General features: G+C 48.6%; 1 protein-coding gene across 1 annotated transcript in view; it reads right to left on the bottom strand.

Annotated features, from left to right (window-relative positions):
* Nucleotides 1-6,897, bottom strand: part of LRP1 (LDL receptor related protein 1) — an 81,149-nt gene extending 74,252 nt beyond the window's left edge. The window contains exon 1 of the mRNA XM_060657219.3: nt 6,358-6,897. Coding sequence (XP_060513202.3) covers nt 6,358-6,424 — 67 coding nt within the window. The 5' untranslated portion in view covers nt 6,425-6,897. The remainder of the gene's footprint in view (nt 1-6,357) is intronic.
* Between the last annotated feature and the right edge of the window lie 12,041 nt (nt 6,898-18,938).

The raw sequence follows: 18,938 nt of genomic DNA, 5'->3' as shown, positions 1-18,938 counted from the left end.
CCCCCCAGCTGTCCCCACCCCCATTTTTGGCCTGAACTCGGCAGAGGAAACAGCAGCTGGCAAACTCGGAAAGCTGGAATGAGAGAGATTCACAAACCAGATGTGCTCTTGTGGAGGGGGGTAGTGGGGGATGGGGGAAGGAAAGGAAGAGGAGCACTCGGGGCCCCTGTCCCATCGCAGCACCTCTTCAGGGCCGGGGCGGAGGGACCTGGGGGCGCTGCACTGCTCCCAAGGGACCAGGCAGCACAAGGATCTTGGAGAGATATGTGACAGCACTTCCTTCCTGTCAGGGATGGTGAAGAAAGCCCCAGGAATCTGGAGTTTGAAGGCTGAAGCCTGTCTTTGATTTCCTTCAGGGGGAGTGGGGAGGAAAGAAACAAATAACCTACTTTGGGGCAGTCTACATAGCCAAGAGAAGCCTCCCTCTGAGGTGGGAGGGAGCTGCAGTGGGGGTGGGGTAGGGCACTTGTAATCTGCTTAGAACTGCCAGCCAACCCCACTCCCCTCAGCTGAGCCTTCTGCATCTGACGCTAGCAGCCACAAAACCCATCTTTGTGGTCCGCCGCTAAGGTGAGGGAACAACATGGCCTAAGTTCGGGAGCAACCACTAGCCTCCTCTGCCTCCCAGCCCTCATGAGAATTGGGGCTTCCTAATGATAGGAGCTAACTAACACTTTTCAACATGGTCACTACTCGTCAGCCACTGACCTGAAACACTTTGTTCATGTTAATTCATTTAGATCCTCAAAACCCTGGGAGGTGGGTACTGTTGCAATCTCCATTGTACGGACGAGGAAACTGAGGCACAGAGTGATGGGTAACTGAACAGGTGGTTTCCTCACTGACCATGAGGATGGAGCCAGATGAAAAAGGATGAAGAAAAGGAACTGGCAGGGAGAATATTTTGGTCCTCTGGCACTAGGAGTGGGGAAAGAGATTATAGGGGGTGGCAGTGACCTTCAGGGCTCCTCAGAGAGGAGGGGGAGGTGGAGGAGGCAGAGAGGGACAAGAACAGAACAGAGAGGGAAGACAGAGGAAGGAGAAGAAGGAGGAGAGGACTGGAGAGGGAGGAGAGTGAGTGAGGTTGCAGCAAGAACGCCGGGACACAGGGGCCGTCTGTTCTCAGCTTTGCCTGGAGATGAATGTGACCGCCATGCTAACTCTGGCCAACACCCCTGCCCTCCCCCCCCCTCAAACCCAGGCACCCAGCCCAGCCATGGCCCCCAGGGCCACCAAGCTGGAGCCAGGACAGGAGGTGTAGGCTTGGGTGTGTGTCCAGACACAACACGGACCCCACTGCCCTGCTTGAGCCTTGGCTGTTGTCCTCTGTCCCATTCCGGGACCTTGGGGGGTGGGGTGGGGAAGGAGGGAGAGAGTGCCTGGCTAGAGAAGAGAGGATGACAGGAAAGGACAAACCCTGAGGAAGTCTTCTCCAGAAGAGGAGACCCATCCATTGATCCCCTTGGGAGCTCCCCTTGGGAGCAAGGGAGCTGCGACCTCAGATGGCGTGTCCTAAAGGACCAGGAGACTTGAGGCCAGGAAAGCATGAAGGGGACCCTTGGGGCCCTTTTCAAGAGCAGACACAGCAGAGGGAGAGACAGGCTGTGTTAGCCGGGGGATATTTTCTAAAGGGAACCACGTGAGATATCTAAAGGAACAGAGGAGCTGGGGGTGGCCAGGGGCTGGGGGGCAGAGCCTGCAGGAATCTAAACTTTCAAACATAGGGGGGTGGGGCAGCAGGGCCTCCCAGACCCAAACCGAGAGCTTTTCACTGAATTTTATGTATTTTGGGTGTTACCCGGTGGCTCCTTCCCGCAGCTCAGTGAGGCTCAGACACATTTTTGTCATTCCTGAGTCTGGGACTCTGCTTTTGCGGCCTGGACAGACGTACAGACGGGATGGCTTGGACTGCCAAGGGAGGGGAAGGGTCTCCCCCTCCATCCTGAGTCAATATTGACTCAGCAGGACATTAGCCTGACCAGTGACCTCCCCACCATCTTTTCCTTTCCCCACAAGCAAAATTCAACCCCTCAAATCCCCCCAGAGGTCATCATATCTCTCACCAGGCCTTTATAAGGCCTTTATAAGCCTACCCCCCAACACACACGCATGGTTTATGCTCAGCAGAAGGAGAAGGTCTAAGCTCCTGACCCGTTCCCCACACCTTTCTCCAGTTCTCAGGTCATGAGGAAGTTCTGAGAGAAGTCTAACCTCCCCCTTTCCTTCTGAAATATCTCCTTTCCCCTATTACTCAGCCCATAAAGGTATCAAGTTCCCTTCCTCCAGAAACATTCTCTCCAAAATCCATTCCTAAAAGTAGTGGAGGGGGAAAAAGAGAGAGAAATTTGGAGGAAAGTGAAGGGCGAACTGCAGAACTGGACATTCCGACTCTGACCTGGGAGGGGAAGAATAATTCCAAAATGGCGAGGTGGGAAAGAGAGCATGTGGGAAAGCCCAGGAGAGATGCTCACTCCCACGGAGTTTTGAGATGCCCATCCCAGGCCTGGATGGAAGTGGATGGAGACCAGGTAGAGACAAATCAAGCAATGGAGACTAAAAAAGATAGACAGAGAATGCCACAAAGGGTGGGCAACCAGACAGAGATGAGCCAGGAGGATGAGAGACAAAGGTTTGGAGAGGCCAAGAGAGCACATACCAATGACAGCAGACAGAGGAAAAATAGACAGGAAGGGGTCTCAGCCCAGAGGCTGTCAAGATAATGGCACAGTTGTCTTAGGATGAACCCAAAAAACAACAAGCCCCCAAGACTCAGAGTAGGGTGCGGGCAACATATATCCTGACTTATGGAGACAGAGTGCCTGCTGTAGCAGTGTCTGTCCCAAGGAATACCCAGAACAAGGGTTATTGCCTCCCACAGAATAGGGAGTTAGGGGAAGAAGACTGGAGCTCTTCAACCAGAGAAGCCAAGGCCTCGGAGAGACTCTCATCTCCCCTGAGGGAGCAAGAGGGACAAACACCTCTCCCCCACCACTATCCCTCACCTCTTTCCTGGGGAGTTTTTACACTAGTGCCTGGGGCCACTGCACCGGAAGCACTCCAAAGCCAACTGCTTCCTTCTCCAAACAATGCAGGATCCTGCTAACTGGGCTGATCTGGGACTGAACACAGTGGGGTGGGACTAAGTTCTCCAAATGCTCACAGGGGCACCCAGCTCCACCAGGTCAAGGACCCTTTCATGGCCCCAATCAGCTGCACCCAGATTCCCCAAGGGCGGTGAGCCCTCCATACAGAGCCAGAAGGCTTGAATCCTGGAGAGTACACAGAGTGGGGGGATCCTGACAAGAGACTACTGAGGGGCAATATGCCCTAGGCTCGGGGTTCTGATGTGCAAAGGCAGAGACCGCAGCAGGAGGAAAGAAAGTTTGACTTGAGTAAAGAGGGGTTCCTTAAAGCATGGAGTCTTGAGGAGTTGGGCGGATTTGGACAGGATCTGGCTCTAGCCAGGACCCCAACTGACATCCTTAAGAGGTTCAGTGACAGTGGAGAGGTTGGAGGTAAACAAAAAAACCAAAAACCAAAAACCAAAACAAACAACAACATATATATATGGGGGGGGGGGAGGAGAGGAAATGGAGGAAGGGGGAGCAAGATTGGAAGAAAAGAAGAAGCCTCAAACATCAAAATATTCCTCCAATCTCCAAATCGTTGTGCTAAACATCCCTGCTTTGAAAGACCAGGGGAAGGGGAGATGTTCAAGGATGGGGGTCTGACTGGGGAAAAAAGGAGTTTGGAAGTTTCTCTCAGAGAGCCAGGAGGCAAACACCTCAGCCTCATAACTCACTTCAACTGCCCAGCTTGTCTGATAACTGGTAATACAACTGGCTCAAGGGTGTGTGTGGAGAGGGGTGTGGAAAGAGGGAGGCAGTCAGCCTTCCCTGAGCCATAACTGCCTGGGGCTGCCCTCCCCACTACAAGGTGTTCCTAAGCTCAGCAGGGTCCTCAATGACCCTTTTTCCCATTCCCCACCTCATCCATTTCCTCATCCTCCCTGATAGCAAGTACACTCAATTCTGTTTACTAGTGGGGGTGACATGGCTCCCCAAAGAGAAGGGGACACTGGGGTGAGTTCAGGTGGAGCAGATGAGGCAGAAGAGGTGGGGAAGACTCCTAGGGCTGCTCCCCTAGAGGGAAAGCAGCAAGGCCTGCGATAGCAGCAGAAAGAAAGTTTAGACACAAAGTTAGGTATCTGGGGTCAAAAGGTTTCCTTCTTTGGAGAAAGAAGTCAGTGGGCCCAAGGCATGAGGGCAGGGGTAGAGATAAGAGAATCCTCTGGGCTGCCCTGGATAGCACCGGCCCTACAGGTCTGTACAATACCCCTTTCCCCCCCTTCAGAGTGGGGTAGAACTGATGATTCATATTTCCATTCCCAAGGTAAGAGTAGTAGAGTGTGTCTGGGGAAGGGTCTTCTTCCTGGGACTTTGGATACAGTTTGGTTTGAGCTGGATTACAGATGTGGGCTTGGTGGAAATTTTAAGAAAGGGCAGGGAGACAGTTAAGGAGAACATGTCCAATCTCTCCCACTTCCACTCACCAGCAACTAACCTGTAGTGTGGCAAATAGAACCACCTTGGAAGTCTGGGGGTGAAGCAATCTGGTGCTATCCTTGAATGGGATGGGGACTTTTCTGCTCTCCGAAGAGGCCCCTCTTGCTTCTTCCTAACTCCATCCTCCCATGATGTGAGGGTCTCTCTTTTTCTCTTAAAATTTTTTTTTCTATTCCCCCTAGAAGTCATATGCCCAAACCTCTCTGCCTTAGTTTCCCCTCCCACCTCACAGGGTTGAGAAAAAGAGGAAAGAACATGTATAACAAGGAAGTCATGGGCTAGGGCTGCCTGTGAGGACTGGTCGAGAGAGAATATTCAAGAGAAAGCCTCTTTTCTCCTCTTGGGCAGATAACTGAGGTAGTGGCAGGGAAGGGAACAGACAGTCAACATAACTGGAATACTGAAAATACTGTCTTTTGGGGGCACAGTTACTTCCCGACTCCCTAACCTCTCTTCTCTAACTGAAGCAAGCTGGGGGGAAGGGAGGAGAGGGAGAGACAATCTGGTTTCAGAGAAAAACTTTCCCAATCCTAACCTGGCAAAATTTAGAAGATGGAGGAGGGGTGCATGATGGTACTGGGTCCAGGTTTTTCCCTGGTTGGATGGACCAAAATGACGGGAAGGGATGAGATCCCACCCTCCTCAAATAGGGGCCCAGCCCAGCCCAACCCCATGATCCTAGCTCAAAGCTTGGGCAAGACTTGAACCAGTGACTCACAAGCAAGAGAAAAATAGCTGACATAGAGAGGGGAGAGGGGACACCCCATTTCCCCAAAAAGATTCTGTTCTAGCCCAAGCCTAACTGTAATATACAAAGTGTGTGTGTATGGGGCAAAGGTGGAGAGAAATAAACACATTTCCTAAAGGAGCAGAGAATTGGGGGGTAGGGGCATAGCCATAACCCCCATCCAACCTCCAACTCTCCTTCCTGTCCAAACTGTGATCAAGCCAGAAGTCAGGGAGAAAGCAGCTTTTTTCCTCCCTCCCACCTCAGCATTCCAGGCCATTCTCCAGTCCCCTTCCCCAATGATGACATCTGACGTTTTTCATCTCAAAGCTCCCAGGAATTAAGAAGGAAAATTCAAAGTCACATAGCATCGCTGCCCCCCCCCACCCCCACCCAGCCCTATCCAGGCTACTGACAGAGGCCCTGAGAGGGGGAAGTGCCCGCTTAGGAACCCAGGCGGGTAGCCCGCTGGATCCTGGACCCAGGCCTCCAAGCTTGGACTCCCCAGGCCCAGATTCCACACCCAAGCAGGGGGCCTTCCCTGTGGCCTTCCCTCTTCCCACCCACAGCCTTACCGGGCCTGCCTGCCCTCTGCCCAGCGGGGCAACCCTGACCCAGCTCCCCCTTCCAGATTCAGAGGCCACTGCAAAAGCCCCCCCACCCTTTTGCAGCCGTACATCGCAAATCCGGATTCCTTCACATTTCAGATGGGGGTGGGGGGGGGGGGGTGGAGGATGTAGGGGAGGCAGAGGCCCTCCCCAACCAGAGACAGGAGGAGAAGGCCTCTGGATCCCAGGATCAGAAAAAAGGGGAGCCCTTTTCTCTCTTCCCAGGCCTCTGGTCTTTGTTTGGGCTGGGGGGTCCCGGAAGCATCATTTGCCCTGGGCCCCCATCCTCCAAATCGGACCCCCATCCCCGCCCCCAGTCGGGCCGCTGCTGTGTCAGCTGGACTGGGATAACAAAAGGCACCCCCTCCCGCGTCTCCCTTCCCCATCTGAGCGCAGGAGTGGGGGCTGGGGAGTGGGTGTCCCCAGGGGTCCAAGGGGGCCGCGGAATCTCACTCACCGTCGATAGCGGCCGCGACGAGAGCTGAGAGCAGGGGCAGCAACAGCAGCAGCGGCGGGGTCAGCATGGTGTGGGCTGATGCAAGCAGCAGCCCCCTCCCCTCTGGTCCTGCTACTTCTTGCCGTCGCCCCCCCCCAATTGGGGGGTCCCCCTTTTCCTCCTTCTCCCCTCCTCCTCCTCTATTCTTATCCTATCCTTAAGCAAAGAGCATCAGGGGCGTGGGTGAAGAGGTAGAGTTCAGAGCCCCTTGGGGAGGGCCTGCTGTCGGGGGTGCGCCCGCCCCCTCCTCCCAAATCCAAACCCTTCACCCCCTGCTTTTCTCTTCTCCCCTCTTTCCCCCTCCCAGAGAGAAGCTCACAACCCCATCTCCGAGCCGCCTCCGGCTGCAAAAATGCACAATTGGGAGGAGGCGGGGTAGGGGGTGGGGGGCGTGGACCGGGTGGGGGAGCGTTTGGAAGGGGCCTGATGGAGCTCTGGGGGCTCCCCCGGTTTCCGCCTCCTCAGTGCACGGGCCTGGAGCTCGCACCACTGTTCCCCGGACTGAGGTGCCGCGACGGGGGGGCGAGGGGGGGAGAGGGAGGGGACCGGCAAAGGAGGGAGGGAGAGAAGGGGCGGGGAAAGAAAGGGGGGGGGGGAGAAAGAGCTACGCGGCAATCCTGTGAGTGCGCATGCGCGGATTTGGCGCGCTGCCCTGGGGAGGGGGAGTCAACGCAGCGACAGGATTTGGGTCTGGTCAGCGGTCCTAGAGTGAAGGTCTCCGGACCCCCGCTAGCCAGTTTGGGGCCTGGAGCGTCCTCCCCCCAGACTGGGCCTCCCCCCCTCCCCCGTGCTTCAGAGAGCTGAAGGGCCGAGGGGAGATTGGGCAGTGGGCGAGGAGAGCTGAGGGGCTTCTCTTTGAAACTCGGTGTCGTGTCCTAGGAGTTCAGGCTCCGTCTAGGGATCCAGGACCTGGGGTCCGGGCGGAGGCCCAATTTCCTCGGGGAACTCTGACTGTGCCTCTCCTGCCTGGAGTGGGGGGCAGGGGCCTCCAGTTCGCAAGGAAGATACGCGGAAAGGCTGAGGTTTGATTTGGAGACTTCGTAAAACAGAGACAGTGATTGGGGCCTTCGGAGAAGGGGGGCGGGGTGGGGGAGGGGCTGCGAGGGCCCGCCCCCACCTCGCCCCAGGGCTCAGAGTAAACAGGGACACCCGCGGGGACACGCCGGAGCTTGTCCGCCCGCGTAGGGCTGGGGATGGAGCCCACCTTAGTACCCGCCCCGCCCTGCTCGCCTGGCACCGGGCGCGGGAGGGGCAAGCCCTGGTTTGGAGGGAGGTGAGTCACCAACGGGTGGGGTTGAGGAAGGGCCACCCCCCTTCGCCCCAAGAGGTCTGGGTTCATTTATGTTTGGTTTGGTGTTTTGTTTTGTTTTTTATACCTTCTGGCTGACTTCCCACGAAGTCGGGGTTTTAGATTCCGAGCAACAGGGATTTGGGATAAGATGAGGGACTCTGGACCCCTGCTTCCAGGCCTCGAGGTCTAAGGTGTCTGCTGAGTGCCGGACCTTTGTCCCGGCCCCAAGACCGCACGGGAATGCTACTTTGAGTCCTGAAGGCGCCGGGCGGTTCCCAGAGCCCGGTGAATGTGCTTCTGGCCACTGCCCCCTTCTGGGCGATGTTTTAAGGTTGTACCTTGGGTGTCTGAAAGTCAGAGTTCAGGGACGCAGCAGGCAACGTCGTGGGCTGCCAGAAATTGACGTTAGAGATGAGAGAGGGTTGCACCACCATTCTCACTTTTTAAATTCTAGTGGAGGAATGGGAAGGGCTCCAAGTGCTCACACCCGTCCGTCCCTGGCAGGAAAGGGACCAGCATGGAGGACTTGTCCCATTGATGATGGCAAGGAGAGTGAGAAGAATCCGGAAGGCACCTTTTCACCGAACCAGAGCTTCCTCTGGGCTCACTTTGCTCAGGGCCAAGTCCACCTGCTTTTAGTCTCCTAGGCTAGAAACTTCAGATATTTTGCCAATTCCTCTTTGGCCTTTCTCTCCTGTATCCAATCTTGTAAGCCTGTGCTCAAGGCCTGTCATTTCTCCCTCTGAAATATAGCTCAGATTTCCTCCATTTCCACTGCCAGAGAGTTTCTCTGGACAGGGTTGGGGTCGTGTTCATCTTTTTATCCAGCCCTCATGGGCTAATGCAGTGATAGGCACATTGCAAGAACTCGCTGTTTTTGTTTTGTTTTGTTTTAATTCATTAATTAATTGGTTTTTTAAATGTTTATTTGATTTTGAGACAGAGCAAGCGGGGGAAGGGCAGAGAGAGAGGGAGACAATCTGAAGCAGGCTCCAGGCTCTAAGCTGTCAGCACAGAGCCAGACACAGGAACCGCAAGATAATGACCTGAGCCAAAGTCCGACGCTTAACCAACTGAGCCACCCAGGCGTCCCTGTTTTGGTTTTTTAAAAGTAGGCTTCACACCTAGTGCAAAGCCTAACACAGGGCTTGAACTCATGACCCTGAGATCAAGACCTGAGCTGAGACTGAGTCAGATGTTTAACAGACGGAGTCACCCTGGCGCCCCACTAACTTTTTAATGAATGCTTAGGTTGGTTCCTTCCTTACCTAGGACCCTGCTCCTAATACTGTGGTCCAGGTGAAATCAGGTGAAGCCGACTTCAGGCAGTTCTGAAAGGAAAGAGCTATCTGGAGTGACCATATGTATAGCCCAAGAGAGCTGTGAGGGGCATCTCATTCCTTTTTCATAAAGGAATCTTCCTAAAATTGCTTTCCCTATGTTTCTTCCTGGCTGGCGAACCTCTCTGCTCAGTATCTGTAGACAACCGAATCAAATGTGAATTCTTTACATTGTGAAACATGGTAATACTTAGTTAAAAAAAAAAACTCAAAGAGTATAGAAAAGTACAGAAAGAATATAAGAAGTATAGGAAGGTGGGGGCGTTAAGCATCCAACTTCAGCTCAGGTCATGATCTCATGGTCTGTGGGTTCGAGCTCTGCGTCTGGCTCTGTGCTGACAGCTCAGAGCCTGGTGCCTGCTTTGGATTCTGTGTCTCCCTCTCTCTCTGCCCTTCCCCTGCTCATGCTTTGTCTCTCTCTCAAAAATAAATAAACATTAAAAAAAAAAAAAAAAGCCTAGGAAGGTGAAAGTAAACTTGCCATGCTCCAACATCTTTTTCTTTAGTCCTGCTGTCACAGTAACCACTACCAAGAGTTTCTTGGGCTTCCTTTGGAAGGTTTAAAAAAAATTTTTATTGACAAACAAATATAAATAGACATCCTTTAAAACCACAAATGACCTCATACACTATATACTGTTCTGTAACTTCTTTTTTCAGTTAACTAATTTTGATCCCTTTCCACATTAAACATACACATCTAGCTCACTCTTTATATTGGCTGGTTGGAATCTCCTTGCTTGATTACTTCACAATCTACTGGGATTGTTGGGCTCTTGGGTTATTTCCAGTATGTGAACTGCTGAGGGTGTCTCTGTAAGATGAGAGAATGCATATTTCTACCTGAGCCTTTAATTATACTGTTCTCGCAGCTCCTCCCTACCCTCTTCAGAAAAGCTCTCCTGTCCTCTTCCAAGCTTGCACTCAACATAGCCTCAATACCTAGAATTTAGCACTCAATTTTGGGAGGTCTGTGCCCACCACCAGACCATAAACTCCTTAAGGGCAAGGATCATGTCTGTTACTTCTTTGCATCCACCCAATATGAGGAACTCTTGACTGGAGGAGGCTAACAGGACTGTTAAAACTAGGGGTGCCTACTCAAGGAAAGGAGACAGCCTAACCACTGTCAAATGAAATATGACTATTAACATCTTCTTTCCTGTATTTCTCCTATTGCACTCATTATTCAGTCCTTCTCTGCTTCAGCTTCTTTTCACCCCACTCTTATGCTTAAAAAAATTTTTTTTTCAAGTAATCTGTACTTCCAACGTGAGGCTCGAACTTACAACCCTGAGAGATCTAGAGTGTCATGCTATACCGACTGAGACAGCCAGGCGTCCCACCCCACTTTTATTATTAAGACGTTTCTTCCATCTTTAAATCCTTGTGTTGGAATTACAACCCAAATATGGGAAATCAAGGAGGAATTCTCTGCAATTCATGATTGGGATACCTACAATGGTGGCAGTAGGCAAAAAAGTTGGTGTATAAAGAGGATATCTCCCTTTTGCATCTCCCAGCAAGTTATTAAATATCTCCTTTTCCTGCCTAAGATGGGGTATTAAAGGAGGCAGCTCTGGGACTGAATGTCAGGCCAGAGACTGACGCCACCTAGTGGTCAGTTAAAGAAGGTTAAAGAAGTGTGAATAGGAAGGGTGTCTCTGAAGGGTCTGGTGGAAGGTAGGAAGAGAACCAAGATTTACTGAGCACTTACCATATACCAAGCCCACTCAATGTATTTTACATGGATTAAGTCACTTCTATCTCAGAACCACCTGTGGCATAGGTGTTATTTCCAGTTTGTAGATAGATATGGCGATAGAGGCTCTAGGAGATTAAGAAATCTGCTCCAAATCACAGTGCAGATTGGAGCCCAGTTCTCATTCATTTAATCAACATTTATTAGTATCTTATTTGTGCTGGACACATTTCTAGGTGTGCACAAGGGACAAGATGAAAGCACACAATCTCAGCCTTCAAGAAGTGCACAATTTAGTGGGGTTGCTCAACCTGATGATTGATAATCACAACACAGTGCCTAATGCCTGTGATAAAGGAAAACACAGAGGGAACCAGAGCCAGATAACTATTCCAAAGAAAGATATCAAAGCAGAGCTGGGCGTATGATGCCAAACTACATGTTGAAGAGAGAGGAAGAAGATGACAAGCAATGACAAGAGATGCATGTTTTAGGTTGAAGGACACGCAAAGGCATAGAGACATGAAGAAGTTTAAAACACAAATGGCCAATATGGTATGGCTGAAGTTCAAGATACGTGTTGGGCAAGGTAATGGAAGAGGTATCAGGGAACCTAATCACAAAGGGTGGTTTTGGCCACATGAAGTACTTAGAACTTTTTTTCTAAAAGTAGTGGGGAGCCAGGCAAGAAGTCCTAATGTATCAGCCATAGAACTGAGGAGGAAGAGGACTCCAGACTAAGAAGACAGGATCAAGTATGTTAGTTGATTTATCATGTCAGCCTAGAGAATAGTGACAGAAAGCGAGGACTAGAAACTTTGGATCACATTAGAATGTTCTCAAAGTTCTCATATCTAGGCTGCACAATAGAATAACCTGAAGAGCTTTTAAAATTCCAATGCTAGAAGACTTATATCACTTGGCTTCAAGACTTGTAAGCTACAGTAATCAAGACAGTGTGGTACTGGCATTAAGGGTCGACAAACAGATCCATGAAACAGAATAAGAGGGGTCAGAAATAGACTCACACTTAAAGGTCACTTGATTTTTGACAAAGGTATCAAAGCAATCCACTGGGGAAAGGAATAGCTTTTCAACAAATGATGCAGAGAAAACTGAATAGCTATAAGGAAGAAATAAGTGAAACTTGACCCCTCCTTCATACTATATGCAAAAATTAATTCAAAATGGATCAAAAGACTAAGGCATACGAGCTAAAATGATAAACTTTTAGGTGAAAACATAGAATAACTTCATGACTTGGCGGTAAAAAATTCTTAAGTTATAGAAAGCAATAACTATAACAGAAATATCAAGATTTAGGGGTGCCTGGGTGGCTCAAATGGTTAAGCCTCTGACTTTGGCTCAGGTCATGATCTCACAGTTCGTGAGCTCAAGCCCTGCATCCGACTCTGTGCTAACAGTTCAGAGCTTGCAGCCTGCTTCAGATTCTGTGTCTCCCTCTCTCGCTGCCCCTCCCTGCTCACACTCTGTCTCTCTCTCAAAAATAAATAAATATTAAAAAAACAAAAAAGAAATATCAAGAATTAAAACTTTTGTTTATCACAAGACGCCATTAAGAAAATGAACAAATAAGCCAAATAGGTAAGGAAAATACTGATCTGACAAAGGACTGGTATCCAGGAGAGGTAAAAAAAAAAAAAAAAAAAAAAAAATCTATAACACAGTAATAAAAAGACAACTTTTTTTAAAATGGACAAAATATTTGAACAGATACTTCACAAAAGAACATATATGAATGGACAATAAGCACATGAAAAGTGTTCAGCATCTTTAGTCATCAAGAAAATTCAAGTTAAAACCACAATGGAAAATTTTCCACACTCACCAAAATGGTTAAACTTTTAAAAACTCACAATACCAAATGTTAGTGAGAAGTAGACCAACTGGAACTCACACACAGTGTTGAGAATGTAAAATGTACTATCGGTTTGGAACAATATGTAACATTTCTTATAAAAGTGAGCATATACCTATGACCCAGCAATTATACTCCTAGTTATTTTTTTTTTTAAACTTTTTTTTAACGTTTATTTATTTTTGAGACAGAGAGAGACAGAGCATGAATGGGGGAGGGTCAGAGAGAGGGAGACACAGAATCCGAAACAGGCTCCAGGCCCCGAGCTGTCAGCACAGAGCCCGACGCGGGGCTTGAACTCACGGACCGTGAGATCATGACCTGAGCCGAAGTCGGCCGCTCAACCGACTGAGCCACCCAGGCGCCCCTATACTCCTAGTTATTTATTCAAGAGAAATGAAAATGTATACAAACAGATTTGAAGAAGAATGCACATAGCAGTTTTCTTCATAATAGGCAAAAACTGGCTACAGCCAGGTATTTGTCATTTTTTAAAAAATGATAGACTACAATGAGATGCTACCCAGTAATGGACAAACTATGTTGTGTTACACACAACAACATGGGTGAGTCTCAGAACATTCACCAGTGAGTAAAAGAAACCAGACGTATAAAAGCACTTCCCGTTTTACTCTATTTATATGAATTCCAGAAAATAAAATCAGAACAGTGGGGATGGGGTGGGGATTATGATCTATATCCTGACAGGGGTTTAGATGTCACACAGAGGTGGAGTGGTATGGCAGGGATTTGAACCCAGGTGCCCTAGCCCCAGAGGCCATGGTTTAAGCCACCATATTACATTGCTTTGCTGCTGGGATGCTTTAGCCTTGGGTCTGGATGAGATTACACAGGAAGAGTAGCCTGGTGAAGGCGGGACTGAGAAGGAGCACCTAGAGACATAGAGGGAGGACTAGGAGAGAGGAAGCAGGAAAACCAACAAGGGGAAGGCTTAGTCAAGAATGGCTAACGGTGTTGAATACTGCTGAGGGGTCCAGCAAAGACGGGGGTGGGCCAGTGTCCCGGGTACATAGGTAGGCAAAAATGACATGGGCCTGAACAGTTTCATTGGACTGGTGGGGGCAGCCACCCGTTGGCAGTGTCCTGAGGAGGTGAGGAAGGGAAGACCACGAATGTGAATAACTTTCCCAAGAAGCTTGGCTACACAGGGGAAGAGAGAGAGATAAGACAGTAGTTAAAGGGCCAGTTAGAGGCCTGGGATTTCCTTGCAGAAGCTCAATCCTGACCACAGCTGGCTCCGTCCAGGGATGCTCGCCCACCCACCAAGGTTGCCACTTTTTCTTCTGTGAGGTGAAGATCTATTGGCCACCAGTAAGCCTCTGACAGCCCCAGGGCTCTATTTGGAAACTTGAGATCAGCTGACCTTACCATTGCACACATCCTGTCATCCTTGGCAAGCCTCAATGGGCGTCTACCCTTCTCCACTTAATCCAGTGCTTCCTCTTCCTGACCACCCTTGCACTGCTCCCCATACCCCTCCTTGCACAAAGCTTGAAGCCACACTTGGCTCAGATTGTCCTTGCCCCTCTTTGCTTGTCTGAAACCTGCTTCTTCCCTGAGGACATTCTTCTTTTAATGAGCTATCACTTATTCTCCCAGGTGCATAAGATGGGTGGTATGGGAACATGGGCATTCAGATGTTCTGGGCTCTCCATTTCCAATAGTCACCTGGCTCCACTGAGGTCTCAGTTAGGGATACATCTAGAAGCAAGTAACACAAGACCCAATTAAAGTAAATGGAACAAGGTGGAGTTCTAGAGCAGATCCAGGGCTGGTTCGACAGTTTTCTACCTCTTCACACTGCTTCTCTATCCTAAGTGCTCTCCTTGGTCACAACTGTTTCAGTCCTCACATATGGACTTAGCTTTGAAGAAGAACAGAATCTTTCCCAAGAACCCCCTAAGGTCCTAGTGGCCAGGGGAATGGGATTGGCTAGACCAATGAGATTCATCCCCTGAATGCATGGGAGGGGAACACCTGTACAAAATCCAGACTTTGCCAGCAAGGCAGAAGGGCTTGCTACTGAGGCGCTACCGTAAGTGCTCGCCTTGATAGTCCTATAAATCCCTCTACATTTTAAGGGCCAGCAATTCCACCTTCCACTGAGAAGATGTGCATACTGCTCCCGGGCAACAGTCATCACACCAGACTGACTGGGTCCAAATCCCAGCTCTCTCACTTGCCAGGTCTTTGGCTTTAGGCAGGATACTTAACCTTTCCACACTGCAGTTTCCTCATCTGTAAAATGAGGGCTATCAACGCTATCCGGTAGAACTTTCTGTGATGATGGTAATGTCCCATGTCTGTGCTAATATAGTAGCCGTTAGCCATATGTGGCTATTGAGCGTTTGAAATGTGGCTAGTGTATCTGAGGAATTTATTTATTTATTTATTTACTTATTTATTTATTTACTTATTTACTTATTTTTGAGAGAGAGAGAGAGAGAGAGAGAGAGGCAGAATGAGGGGAACAGAGGATCAAAAGCAGGCTCTGCACTGAGAGCAGCAAGCCAGGCTCAAACTCATCAACCGCAAGAACATGACCTGACCTGAAGTCAGACGCTCAGCAGACTAAGCCACCCAGGCGCCTTATTTATTTATTTTGAGAGAGAGAGAGGGGGAGAGAGAATCCCAAGCAGGCCACACACTGTCAGCGCAGAGCCGCACGTAGGGCTTGAACCCATGAATCATGAGTTCATGACCTGAGCCCAAACCAAGAGTTGGACGCTTAACTGGCTGAGCCACCTAGGCACCCCAGGAATTGAATTTTTAAATTAGAATTAAATAGCCACATGTGGTGAGTGGTTACCATCTTGGGCACGTAATTCTATCTCACAGTATTGTTGTAGGATAAAATGTACAGTGTTCAGAATTTTAGGTAGGAATTGAAGTGACACATAAGCTCTCACTAAAGGTTAGTTCTTGTTATTTTTGCTGGCATCCACTGATGATGTCACGATCACTTTTGCCCACACTCCCTGAAGACTTTGGCATCTGACCTACTGTATTCCTATCCACCTCAGGTCTTTGCAAACCCAGATGGCTTCAACTATGCATGCGAGTAGTCCAGCCAGCACCCTGGCTTCTTGGTTCCTTGCCCTCCTCAACTCCAATGACTCATCAACCATCATGTTGCCATAGCCACTCAGCCCTGGAGCCATGACCTACACGGTGTCCTCCTAGGAGAGCTGGCCTGAAATCTCATCCCCTTGTTTCCAACTGCAACACTCCAGGCCTCTAACTCGTTTTTCCTTTGCTCCCAGTAAGGCTACTCTTTAGGTCTGTTGAGACTTCCAGTTCCTTGACTCTGTTCTTTCCTTACCCATCAGTTCCTCGTGTCTTTATTTCTCTTCCTACCCAGCCTTGATTCTACAATGCTTCACTTCTACCCCTCCATGAAACGGTCTCCTCCTCCATTATTAGTAACCTTCTGAACTGTTCTGGCTTCAGACTTACACTTTAAATCCATTCTCTACACTGTAGCGGGTGGTATTTCTGAGAAACCTCATCATATTACTCACCTGCCCAAATCTTCTAATGCTCCCCATTGCCAACTACCACCCCTTTTCCAGAAGGTACCATGCTCCCACAGTATCCATACTTTTACACACGTTAGATTCTCTTCCTGGTTTAACTCTCCTTTTGTTCTTTGCTTGAATAATTCCTATTTTTCCTTCAAGATTTAGTTCAGGCATCACCTCCTACAGGGAGCTCCCTGATCTCTCCTATCTGCTATCTAGTGTAGATGCCCCTCCTATGTGTCCCCGTAGCACCCTGTGATTCACTGGATTCACAGCCCTGATTATCCTATAATATCACTGTTTGCTAACTGATCTGACTCCCCCTGTCGGCTGTAAGAACCTGAGAACAGACACCAACAATTTTTACTGATTTAACTAAATACACATTCCAAGCATTGTCTTATATGTTTGCTATCAGTTCAATTTTACTTTTTTAAAGAAGGGGGGTGTTGAATATGTTGGTATATATGCTCAGAGTAAAGAGCTGTAATAATTAGAGAATGAAGTTGGAGATTTGGAGGATCAAAGAGACAATGAATGGAACAGTGCCTGAGGAGACAGAGGCGGTTCCTGAGGAGAAGCATACCTCAGGGAAGAGTAGGGACAGGGACAGGGGCTCCTTGTCCTCTGAGCCTATGGGGAAGGTGCAGTTGCTGATGAATATGTGTTGGTTGACAGAAGGAAACTGGGGGAGTTTCCAATTTATAGTCTCTGTTTCATCTAATCTAAGTGTTGAGGTGATATCAAGGTGGATGAAAAGTTGGGGAGAATGGCAAAGGCCTGAGAGACAGGGGTGACTAAGGGTCCACAGCAGATTCCCATACTTCTTCTGTGACTTTTTCCTTCTTTCCCTCAATCCTCCACAAATGCCAGGACACTACCCAGTGCTCCTGAACACGGCAGCCACTCATCTTATCTGTGAAATGCACTGAGCTCCTGCCATCAATACGTGACTAAGTGTAGTCCTTCTATAAGAGAGTATCTGTAAAACATTTAGCCCAGCACCAGGTACCTAGTAAAGACTCAGTAAACAATAGTCCTTGTCTTCATTAGCAAGAATGCATGTTGTCTTTTCTAGCTGCCTAGGAATGTGTAAGTATGATATGAATCCCCACCCTCTGGGAGCTTCTGTTCTTGTCAGAGAAGAAGGATATACCCCTAAAATAACTAAAAAGCAATGCAAAGTGATACATGATGTTTACCAACATCCAAATAGTGCTTTGATCTGTGATCCCAGTCTGCAATAAAAATTATCTTTTATATCAAGACCTGTAACTCAGATACTTATATAAAACTGAAACAAAAGTTTCATTAAACAATACTTACCCTTACTTTGTGTGATGCATTCTGATATTTTCTGTTCTATTTTATCCTACTTTGTTTTTAGAAAGTGAAGGGCGCCTGGGTGGCTCAGTCAGTTAAGCATCCAACTTCAGCTCAGGTCATGATTTCACAGTTTGGGTCATGAGTTCAAGCCCTGTGTTGGGCTCTCTGCTGTTAGCGCAGAGCTCGCTTCAGATCCTGTCTCTCTCTGTCCCTCCCCTGCTCTCTGTCTCTCTCAAAAATAAATAAACATTTTAAAAAAGTGATGGTCAAAGCTCACTATGATAGATTGAACTGTGTCTCTCAAAGATTCATATTTTCAGGGGCACCTGGGTGGCTCAGTCAGTAGAGCATGCAACTCTTGATCTCAGGGTTGTGAGTTTGAGCCCCATGTAAGGCATAGAGCTTACTTTAATTAAGTTTTTTAAATTCATATTTTCATATTGAATTCATATGTACCTCAAAAATTCATATTCATTTGAGGTTTGCCTAGTACCTCAGAATGTAACCTTATTTAGGGATATGGACTTTACAGAGGTAATCAAGTTAAAATGAGGTCATTAAGGGTGTGCCCTAAGCCAAAATGACTGGTGTCCTTATGTAAAGGGGAAATTTGGAGACAGGCTCAAATATAGGAGGAACACCATATGAACTTGAAGATGGCCATCTACAAGCCAAGGAGAGATACCTTGAACAGATTTTTCCCTCCCAGCTCTCTGAAGGGACCAACCCTGCCAACATCTTGATCTGAGGACTTCTAGCCTCCAAAATTGTGAGACAAGAAATTTGGTTGTTTAAGCCAAGCCAGCTTGTGATGCTTTGTTACGGTAGCCTTAACAAACTAAAACAGTCTTCAGATTGCTTTTGTGACTCACTATTGGCTTGCAAACTGCCCTTTACAGACCACAAAGTTCCTTTTTCCTATGCTTTCTCTCATGTAATCTTTATGACTACTTGGTGGGATGGCAGGGCTTATGGGTGAGGCAAGCAAGGTACCCAGTCCCAGGGTCATGCAAGTGGGGGTGCCATTACTGAAAGTCTAGCAGACCCTACAACTGTGCAACCTGAAGATGAGTGCCTCCTTAAATTTTTCTGAACTGTTGTCTCCATTTGAGGGGTTGACACACAGTCACAAAGCTCTTAAGTGGTGTCGTACCCAAGCCGGATTGGCCTCTAAATTCTGGGTTCTTAAAAATCAGTTAATTAATTAATTAACTCTGGCTTATTCCCATGACACCACAGTGTCACCATTGGTGCAATCAGTTAAAGAGGATGACAAAAAATAGTGTTTCCCTACCAGTACTTCTCCTGCCTTTCTACCCTGCAAAAGGACCCAAAGTTAGAGACTGCATTCAATCCTCCCCTTCTCTTGCCAAAATTCGGGGAAACTTGGACCTTCTGAGACCCTTAGGAATTCAGCCACTGTCTGTGGATGTCTGCGGGCAGAGTGGGGACCTGGGAGCAT

This window comes from Panthera onca, chromosome B4, assembly GCF_046562875.1.
Source record: "Panthera onca isolate mPanOnc1 chromosome B4, mPanOnc1 haplotype 2, whole genome shotgun sequence".
Lineage (NCBI taxonomy): Eukaryota > Metazoa > Chordata > Mammalia > Carnivora > Felidae > Panthera > Panthera onca.
This window is presented reverse-complemented; position numbering and strand designations above follow the sequence as displayed.